General features: G+C 37.2%; 1 protein-coding gene across 1 annotated transcript; it reads right to left on the bottom strand.

Moving 5' to 3' along the window:
• Positions 1 to 1,357: 1,357 nt before the first annotated feature.
• On the bottom strand, positions 1,358 to 9,060 carry LOC140171841 (uncharacterized). The gene is made up of 6 exons (XM_072195171.1): positions 8,933 to 9,060; positions 6,892 to 7,865; positions 6,005 to 6,274; positions 5,290 to 5,391; positions 4,215 to 4,412; positions 1,358 to 2,682 (listed from the first exon to the last, which is right to left on the bottom strand). Exons 2-5 carry the CDS (start codon positions 7,697 to 7,699, stop codon positions 4,336 to 4,338), a joined length of 1,257 nt encoding a protein of 418 aa, XP_072051272.1. The 5' UTR covers positions 7,700 to 7,865; positions 8,933 to 9,060; the 3' UTR covers positions 1,358 to 2,682; positions 4,215 to 4,335.
• Between the last annotated feature and the right edge of the window lie 2,453 nt (positions 9,061 to 11,513).

Raw genomic sequence — 11,513 nt, 5'->3', positions numbered from 1 at the left:
CCGCAAGGCAACATTGCGTTTACAAATACATCAAAGCAGTAAAACAATATAAACAAACAAACACGATGAACATTCTAGAAACAGGGATTTCCATATATTCAAAATTAGAAATGATTCAATTTGTTTTTGATCAACTTGATGTATGAGAGGGAAATCCTAAAAATGTCATCACTCATAAAATAGTCTAAATTGTAAATAAAGATAAGTAATCAAATTAAATTACTCAGGGCACATCACACACCATACAATTCGAAATGAAACTGCGCCACCCCAACATGCATTTATTTTAAGAAATACTATTGCTGGCCTCTTTTACGAGGGATATTTGTAATCATTAAAATCAGATTAAAGCATTGAACATATATAGTGTTAGGGCCAAAAAATTGAGAAAAGAAGTTGAGAATTACAAGCACCTTTAACATGTTTACCAAACTTGTTGAAGACCGTATTAGCTTGTCTTTTGTTATAGATTTAGGGATTCAATCATGTTTCACCGTTGTTCATCACCGTTTAACAACGTTTACCACGCAGACGCGCCGGATTGAATCCCTTTCAACAACGAAAAGAAGCTAAAGATCGTATAATTCACGATTATTTCACGGGGAAATGTCAGTTAATCATTGTCACTAAGCCTTACAAAAACTTCGATGATTTCTCTGTTAATATCATCAATAAAACTACAGAATAAAACGGCAAAATTTAGCCGCTATTTGAAAATACTGAATTCAACTTGTAAGCTTGCATACGCACAAAGGTTCCAGGCATGACGAATTTTACGCGCTCTCGCGTAACGCGTAGTCTCGCTCGCGCTCGCGTATACGCTACAGTAAAAGTGTGGATTCATCACGGATTAACAACGGTTGGCTCCTGTACAAAGGTATAGGAAGAGTTGTTGAATAGCAAGTTTTGCACTTTATCAGTGAATTATTAATATGGTTGCTACCCCGATGTGATCTATCGGTTGTCCGTTTCGCTATGGTTATAAGCATAACTAAACATTCACAAGGGAATTGATTTTAACGCATTGCATATGTTGTAACCAGGTGCTATTAGAATGAAGACCAACAGAGACGCGCGAAATATTACATTATGTACAAGGGTTGGTCAGTATGCAATTTATTTATTTATTTATTTATTTATTTATTTGGAAAACGCTTTCATAACAGCGGCACCCACCGTCTTGGTGGTGCATCCATATAAACAAAAGTTAACAAGAATTAAAAGATGATACTGAAAGTATTTACAAAAGTTAACAATACAAACAGAAATACTAAAAAGAATACTTAAAATACTAAAGTAAAAATACTAAAAGAATACTAAAGCTTACTAAGTTGGCTTGCATTCATCGTCCGCCATTGAATATTTTGATGGCATTTCTTTATGATCACATAAAGATTGTACTTTTATCTTTCAAATCATTATGTATAAATGATACCACATACTTTATTACCTAACCATGCTAACAGCATTACAACACATACACACACAAAGAACCCAATGCTAATTAAAGTACAGATTATCATAATGTGACCGAACAGCACGAATGAGGGGTAAATGTCCTAAATTGTATTCTGAGTTACAGTGTAGAATGTTCATGAAGGTCGTATTCATCGGTACCTCAAGTTGGCGTAACATGTATCTCATTTTAAACCGCAATCAATAATCTTATTGTTGAAGAGGATAATTTGCTTCTACCTTAGATGTCTATAGAATTCTTATACATGAAACAGTGATCATCTTTAAAATCATACGAATTAATTAATCTAAACGGGAACTAAAGCTTTACTACGGACTAACATCGGACTTAATCAGGCATTACAGAATTACACCATCATCAGTCGATACAATTATGACTTTCATGATTTGTAGATCGTTTGCGCAGGGAACGTTAGTTTGTTAATCAGTCAATATAATTGGACCAATGCTTCTTTATGTGTTATTAAGTAAATACGTGATTGGAACTTAAATGTGTAAGTGTTTCAATTAGGAATCACCAATCAGATGCCTGACGAAGTCTGATTGTACAACCTGTATCAAAATGATTGGTACCCAGCAGTTTTCATTGATAATGGGTGCGTCTGACACATCAAAATTCAACATAAGATCCAAATAATTTATAGATTAATTGTATAACAAGTCATAAACTATTGGAAGAGGCATCCTTTTCAATTAACATCAAAAATGATGTGTACCAATCATTTTGATACAGCCTGTATCGTACGCAGCGTAGAAAAGTGAGTTTAGTTTCAGTTTCAATTTAGAAAGATTTAAACTACTGGATGAATACATGTAGCTGTTACTGTTTAAATAATTTTCGAAGGGCAACTGTGAAGTGAAGATAAACCTTTACACCCATCTGAAATTCAGACTTCATTTCCTCCTTGAATTCTTGCGGGTTATTACAGAATTGTGTATACATCATTTCCAAATAGTCACCATCACAAAAATCCAGTATGGAACACAGTTCTGGAAGATTAATCTTATTTAACCATTCTTGGACATCATTGGTTGTCCATTCAGAAATAGTCGATTTGGGTGTGGAATGTGGTGCCGTTACACATGCGCTAGGTTGCGTCGTGTCAGTTGAAGATGCTCTAGCAGGTGCGAGATCTTTTGCAGAAGCACTGATGTTAGTTGGTGTGGTTACATTCTGATCTTCCAAGGTATCTTTTGTCACTGCCTCTAAGATAATGTGAAAGAAAATGTGTTTACATAGTTAACCATATTGCGCTGGTGTTTCTAGATATACAGTAAGCCAAAAAGTTAAGGTACCAGTTATGTTCACCCCCTGTAAATCCTAAACAAAGACAGGTATGTCATAATTGGAACAAGCAGTCAATAGCAGCGTCTTTTAGCTCAAATCTAAGACCTCATTAGTTGAAATCGTTCAAGAAATAAAGACACGACATCCAAAAACCCAAGGAAGATGCCAATTTAAAAGTTACCGTTTGCTCCGTTGTAAGCCCTATTGATTTGTACACAAGGCGTCCTCTAACAAGAGAACTAACGCTTCCATTGATTAGCACGTTAAAACTAGCGTCGTGCTTTCATTGATTAGAATACAAAACTTTTGATTTCGTTTCTTCCTTAGATTTCAGATCCCTGTTTCTTTAATTCTCAACCAATTTCAACAAATAAGGTCTTAATTCAGAGCTATAAAGTACAGGTAGTGACTGCTTGTTTTAATTTTGACATATTTGTCTTTGTTAAGAATATACAGGGGTGAACATAACTGGTACCTTAATTCATTGGCTTACTGTATTCAAACAGTAATCGCCATCATTCTATGAATGGCATTAACATCATAGACGGTACAACAGCTCAATCGTTCGGCATGTATTTTGCGCAGTAAAGCAGAAGTCTATATAGTTTACTCGGAAAACAATTTTGACTCGAAAAACCAAGCGCGATATTGGCTTTCTTTCTTTGTGCATAATAATTGCCATAAACTCGCAACACGGAGGTGGACTTATCAACTGCCGTGATTACTGGTTCACCAGGCATCAGATAAGAATATGATGGAGCACTTAATGGAATTCTCTATACCAAATCTTTCTTCTCTGTTAAAGAATTACTGATTTTGACAAAAAAACGACCCAACTTCCCTGAATTATTGAAAAGCGCCATAAAACAGAAAAATACTGCTCCTGCAAAACCATGCAATCTATGCACTTGTGATGATCTTACACTATGCCGCGAAATATGAATTATGGCCGATAATGATTTCAAATTGCTTATTGATCGCGCTTGTTGGTGATACCTTGCAGCAAATAGATCTTGTAGACTATCCGGAAGTTGGACCTAGCGTAGACCTTCTGAAATATATATATTTCTAATCAACGTTTCTAAAACATCCCAAAGACTCAACACTGAGGAGTCAATTTTTATACAACAGGTTTAAGATTTAAAAATATTATTACTCATAATTCGTTAAATTCCGGTCATAACGATTCAAAAAAAGTATAGTTTGACCTACCTGCGACTTACCGTTCTTGAGTTATAAGCAGAAAGATCACAATTGTGGGGAGGGTCACTTTTTTTGGCTTTGTTAACATAGCTTATCTTTTTATACTCATGTTTGCTGATCTAGAAACGCTAATTAGAAGTATGTTTCCGGGCCCTCCTTCCAACTAAACTATAGACACTATAAGCCATTAGCAATACAGGTAGTACTATAGATATATTGCATAGACTATTATACTGGTTTAACTAACCATCTGTCTTCTTTTTCTCGATACAATCGTCAATAGCTTTGATCAGTTTTGATATGTTCTTTTCCAGAAGTTTACTAGAGTGGAACTCGTAGTAGAAGTCCATGCCTTGTAGAATGCCTAATCAGCCATCAGGTTGATAGCCTGGCTCAAGGAGTAATGGCACTATGGTCTTCCCTAGTTTGTATGCATATGTAGCCTCTGTGTGTACAATTTAGAAAAAAATACAGAATGAATGATTGAATGAAGCGCTTTTCATGACGATGCAATTCAAATCGTCTGTCGCAACACATAGTGGTGTATGTGCATGACAAATTCTCAATACGTTTACGAAAAGAAGGATATGATACTAATAACAGAGAAACTACTCCTTCATTAGTATCTTTCAGTGGACCAATTCTATTTAAAATTGAAGATTAACCCTAGAACTACATACATGTATTTTGTAACACGGACTACGAAGAGGGCGGTTGCAAGCAACAACCCCTAATTTTCAATTATAAACGTCAAATACCTTTATATGTGGAATTAATGGGTCTATGGGTCTCCTTTATCCGGTGATACCAAAATAAGTACACACATTCTCCACATAATGCCGCTATGGCGTCATAATGTGAGAGCGCCCATGCAAATTTGGGAAATTCTAACAATGTACAAAATATAGGCAAACTTAATTTTCGGCTAAATATTCTACGAACATGCGAAAAGTAAAAAGTCAATAGCTCTTGGAATATACAAAAGCGAAATGAAAATCATAGATCTTACTGTAAAAACCAATGGTGGGCTTCCATAGGCAGGTGTAGGAAAACGTTAGGAACATGTTCAAATCTGCAAAATGTCCTGTTCGCTGCACTCGCATTACATGATAAAGACAATTTTCAAATTTAAAACCTTAAAAGGTTTTAAATTTGGTTTCCCTAAACTCTGGCATAGGTAAAGGGGCAAAGATTTGGGCACGTAAAAAGGAGGGCGGGCAAAGATTTATGGCACGTCGAAAGGGGGGCAAAGATTATTTGCCCCCTAAAGCTCCCTGTATTGCTTTATTGCACGGTGTTATATATTTTGTTCTAGGAATTACCTGATCGACAGCTACGACTTTCCTTGTATTTCTCAGACATGCACATAAGTATAGCTACAGAATTTTCTACACCTTGGGCCATCGCATGTAAAATATCGCCCTCTGGAAGATCAATACAACGTCTCAACATTAAATATGTTAGATTTGATATTTGGAGCTCTTCAGTAGTACAATTATTATTTATTTATTTATAACATTCGAACGAAGCCAGGCTAAGCCCAAAATTGTTAAGAGGCTACTAAATTTAAGAGATGCCATCCGGATATGACGGGACAGAGATATGGGAAGCCGGTCCGGTTTTAGATGCAGGAGGAAAACCGGAGCATCCTGAGAAAAACCTGCGAGGACGAGCATGGATCGGCAACCAAACTCACATGTGGCGCCGCGGGGAATTGAACCCCGACCACAGTGGTGAGAAGCGAGTTAGAAGACCAGTACACTAACCCGCCCTCCCAATACGCAGTGCTCTCTTTTGGACAAAAAAATGTTTGCTTGAAAACCCCATTGACAAGAAATTAACTACTGATAGCTAGACTTCATTGGGCCTAAAATCTATATATTTTACCTATGAGCTTTACAATATATTGAACAGACTAATTTGTCAGTGCCTGGGTGGGGAATGTGGGTGGGTGTGTGTGTTCCACAAGGTTTCACAAAATGACCCCCTCCTATGAAACGGTCGCAAGAAACTTGCGAATACAAAGTTCCTACTTACTCATATTTGTAACATCCATCCAAACTTCATAACCCGCAGCCGTTAACTTGTCTCGTATTTGCATCACGCGTTCTTGGGAATCCCACTGATAGCTAATCATAATACGCGGTGTTTGCTGTTGGGACTGGGCACCTTGCGAGACTGCATCTTCGTATTTTGGAGGTTGGTTCGGCACACTTGTTGTTTGGTCACCACTTTTAATCTGCCAGAGAGCAGACACGCAGGCCTGGCGGAGGTCTGGATTTTCAGAATTTTGAAGTTTTTCCAAAGCTTTAATTTTAAAAGCGAAGAACAAAACATCAACACCATGTATAAATGCATGTTGAATAGCATTCAAAGGTTTTAACAACTGACTTTTTCAGTACAGTATTTGAATAATGTAACATGTATGGATTGCCTGTGTATTTTTGAGAGCAGTTATAGGGTTTTATACTGCGGCCTAACAGTATCCGAATTTTGTTCTACGTATTTTGATACCTCATTCGGTACGATACAACCTAATTCTCTAAACTTATAGCAATTTTAATAAAAAAAGAGAGCTTTTTAATAGTGAAAAAGGTATTAGAAGGAACGAGGCGGAAATCTAATTGTGTTACTTTTAAAACTCGACCATTTGTCGTTCAAGTGAATATAGCTTAGTGGAACAAAATCGCATCATGTCGAATAAGGTATCATTTACGTAGAACAAAATTCTCCATCTATCGGCTACTTTATTTTGCTATGTAGATTAAGTGTCGTTACGATATTGCTTTAGTTTTAAGTATTCGGGTACGTTATGGGCGCAGTATACTTTTAAAACACTTCTATCTGTTCATTTGCATGATATGTTGTTTTTTTACATCGTTATGTATTCTGTATAGCGTCAGTACTATTTTCCTTAATCTCACCTGGAATTACTCCCTTCTCAACAATATTCTGTCGGATCGGTTCAATGAATGCCAAATTCCACAAAGCCTCTGCAGCCAACCGTTGTTCCTCCACCGTGAACTCTTCCTGCAACATCCGAGTAATAATGGGGATGCCCTTTATCTTGTCAATTGCCACTTTATTATCATCATTGACAGCCAGATGGTTTAAGCCATCAAGGATTTCCATCGCTGAGTAAACTCCTAATGACGACAAGCCTCGGGACCGGCATGCTACATGGCTCTTCGTGCTGACTGCGGCTTTCAAAAGGTTCACAAGGAATTCTATTACACCTTTGTCTCCCAGATGCTTATTGTCGTCTTCCTCTACAATGTAGGCCAAAATCAGCAAACTGAACATTTTCAGCTCGATATTTGAGGAATCCAAGAACCGTTCCAGAATTGTTACGGCATTTTCTTTTCTATAGTAAGGGCGATGTGAGTTGTTGACGCGGATGATGTTATGCAAATTACCTAATATGGGATTGATTAATTCATATGCATGTTTGTCGTTATGATCTAGTTTTTCAAATGCAGAAAGCAATAACGGTATAGCACCAACTTTCACAAGCTCTCTTCCGAAATCTACACTGATATTTGTAGCATATTTGTAACCTTTCAACATGTCTGTCAGATTCTTAAAGCCTTGTGACTTCCAATTACCCTTTACAGTAAATTTCTGTAAAGCACTCCACATTCTGGGGAATAGCGCAGCGTAGCCGTTTTCTATCAGGTAAGTTCCTATCTCATTCTGATCGCAAGAAATTGATCCCCATCCACATATAGCCATAAGAGCATATTTAAGGTCACTGAATCTTTTATTTGCCTGTTTGGAACTATAATCTTCACATGTTCTGATATATTGAAGGGCCTTATCAATACCGGGCTTCGAATCCTCCAATGATTTTTTTAAGATGTGTAGAGACGAAACTGTGCTAAAGGTAGAGCTTGTGGCCCTGTGGGACAAATAAGAGATTGAGACTCATGATTTATCATTGTAAAAGAGCAAGTAGGGATATCATCAGATCATCGAATAGTTTAACTATTCAAAACCACTCCCCTGTGAGTCTGTGACGATATCTGGTCAATTATTTAGTCAGTAGGCATATTGAAGATTCTACACGTACAAAATGTACGCGCGGACAATGCAGAAGATGCAAAAAAAATCCGTTTCACATTAATTTGTGAGACGTTAAAAGTTTTCCTGGCCCTGCGTCTACAAGTAAGTTGATCAATGAGGTTGCGACTGTACGCCGCGCCCGTCTAACTATTCAAAACCACTCTCCTGTGACGGTGCGAGGTCGCTATTCAGCTAGTATTTAATATTTTACACGTACGAATTGAACGCGCAGATAGATGAACCTGAAAATGTTTACAATTTGTTTTTGCAATAATCATATTAAAGAATAACAGAGTCTAACTAATAATATATTCCATCTAAATACAGTAGTTACATGTAATGAAGCTACAGCGAGGTATTACAATTTTGACTTCATTCGTATGTGCAGTTCATACGTGCAAATTGTTCATTGAAAATTATATGTGTGAATCGGTCGTATATAAAACAGGTTTCGATTCTACACAAAACGTGGCCAAAACGGCCACAAGGTGTCGAATAAGGCTGTTTGTACCGCATACCGAAGTTTATGCAACGTGACCTTTGCCCCACTAAACTAAGCTTTAATTTTGATAATAACGTCATTATATAGACACGGAGTGGTCCTTTTTTTTGCAAGCATAATATTCAGGAAGCACCTGAGTACAACTGTTTTTATTGTTTTAAGCCCTATAGCTAATTCATTGTAGCTCATTGTTGCCCTTTTGTTTGATAGCAGACACCATTATCATGCAGTATGCACTCTGGTAAAAACGGGCGAATGAACGGGTGCATGACTGGGCACATATACGGGCGCAAGGGGTACGGAAGGACTACGGCGTATGGAGTATCGCTACCTCTCTACTGACGCAGAGTAAGGCATACGTAGCAGACATAATAGGCCAGTATGTTTATCCTTTGACTTACCTAATGCCAACGTTTTTATGGCTTTTTTCATATTGAATAGCAGTACTTTGATCCAAGCTGAAACTATTAACGAGTTAACTTCTGTCAAAAGTGGAACATTAAATTTGGTAATGATGAGTCTCAAAGAGAGTGTACGGTATCTATTTCCAGAATGTAGCGTAACACGTAACAACCTACTCCGGTTGTTTGTCAATAGCGGAAGTAATAACTAAACGACCTTGCTTGTCATGCATTTCAGCAGGAACTATAACTGATCGTTGTGCAAAAGGTGGCTATTCGGTACATGCTGGGTTTGACTCTTGGAACCCGTAGAAAATACGCCAAATTATTATGAATAACGTGAATGAAAATAATTCAAAAGCAGTATATTATTTTATTGTCTAATTATTCAGAAACATTGTAGGTTAAATGGTGTAAGATCTATCAACAATTGGCCTATCTCAAAGGACGCCTTCGCCTCATAACTGCTAAATATAATATCTAGGAAAACAATAAAAGACATGGCGTAAGTATATAAATGCATGCAAAAACTTTAAGTTTTTAAGTTGAGTTTATCATTGAAACTCAAGGACAGTTAAACGGAAATAATATTTATTTTCATAGCAATCTACCGGACAATCAATCTGCAAGGAACCTGAGAGAATAGCAATCCCTTTTTCTATTCAGGTATTCTATCTGTGTAGCGATAGTGTTAGAGTTCAAAAGGACAACAACTGAGGGCGCACAGAACAGCTGAAAAAGGGATCGGAGCGGGACTCAAAGGACCATCCGTCTGCTAGTGTTTTTTATGTCAAGCATATCTAGGTATTTACAACGGATATAACGCTAGGGGATGAAGTTGATGAAACTTCCCACAGGCCTGTGAAGGGTGCCGTCGTATCTGGTCGGGGCAATTTTACAGGACACATACAAGTGTAGTCAACTATTGGGCTTACCCTGATCAGAACCGACTGTAACGAGGTCTTTTATCATGGGTTATCTGACCGTCTTCACCAGATGAGCCACGGGGAGAGCGGATAAGATTGTATTTGTGTGGTCCTACGGGGAATCGAACCCGGGACTTCTCGCACCAAAGGCAAAGACCTTAGCCAGTGTGACACGCTACTCCCTGGCTGTATATTTATTGATAGACCACCAGCTCCCGCTGATTAACGACGGTGAAACTAGATACTAATTTTATCAATCAGAGTATGCAAAATGAATTCTGCGCAGGCACATTCTCGTTTGAGAAAAGTGTGACAATAGGAACTAAACTATCAGCGATCTCCACGAAAGTATAAAATACTGTAAAAATAGTTTAGGAATTGTGGAAAAACTAACCCAGCAAACTTTTTTTTTTCTGGTGTGAAAAAAACACATGGGGGAAAAATATTGCAGCTTGTCTTGCACCATATAAAAATACTGAACAGCGCCACCACAACTCACATTCATATAAAGAAATACTATTGCTGGCGCTTTTTAGAATAAATTTGTGACTAAAAATAATAATACACTGGTAACAAAAGTTATGTATATCATAGGGACACGGAATTTAGTTAATAGAATAGGTACTGCTAGAATGTACCTCGTTTCTTAACATATATAATGAACCACTTGTCTTGAATCACTATAATTTCAGTGAAGTAATTCATTGCCCCTATAAAATGTGATGCGATCAAGCAAAATCAGTCGGAACTCGAAAATATTGATTTTGAAATATAGCCAAACAAAGGAAATATTTCCTTTTGTTTCCTCTTGTTTTGGGAACTCTTTAATTGCTCATATCTTTGGAACTGGTTATTCAATGTCAATGGGGTTTTCTGCAAAATCCAGCTTTGTAAATGTTTTTTACCATCCTATAGGAAACTGAAAATTTATTATTGCCGAGTTCAGACTGATTTTGCTTGATCGCATCACATATACATAATTTTTGTTACCAGTGTGTAGTTATTTTTTGAGAAATATGCAAAATCAGTCACAAAATGTATTAGGGGTGTAGTAGCACCTTAACGCATTCTTTATGGTTGCAACAACGATTCGGTCGAACATATATCAGTTTTGCTTTTCGAAGATACGCTCAACTGAACATTTACAACGCTATAGATTCCCACTGATATATTCTTTGTTTTTATTAACGCATTAAACATGTTGAAACCAGGTGTTGTTAAAGTGGAGACCAACAGAAACGTGCGAAATGTCGCAATGCATTTGTACAATCGCCAGTGGATTTACACAAAATAATAGCGTTCGAAATCGAAGAAAGATATGCAAACATTAAATTTCTAATCAAGTTTAAAGTTGTGTCTATAACAAAAAAAAAACACATTCGTAACAAAAATATAGTTGAGTAAAAAGTTCCTATAGTGTTTTGAGGTCATGGTGTTAAATTGTGTCCCGGATCATGGGAGGGATCTTCATGGATAAAGGTGTATACGGGGATGCGGTATATCGATGGGTGGGTTTTCAGTGGGTGGACACCATTGTGCCCATTACAGATTGGTTGCAAAACCACTGGACAAAAAATAGGTACAGAGATAGTCAGTACAAATCAATTAAATTAACTAAACACATCTTTTATGAAAGTCCAATTGAAAGACTTATT

This window comes from Amphiura filiformis, chromosome 15 (assembly GCF_039555335.1).
Source record: "Amphiura filiformis chromosome 15, Afil_fr2py, whole genome shotgun sequence".
Classification (NCBI taxonomy): Eukaryota; Metazoa; Echinodermata; class Ophiuroidea; order Amphilepidida; family Amphiuridae; genus Amphiura; species Amphiura filiformis.
This window is presented reverse-complemented; position numbering and strand designations above follow the sequence as displayed.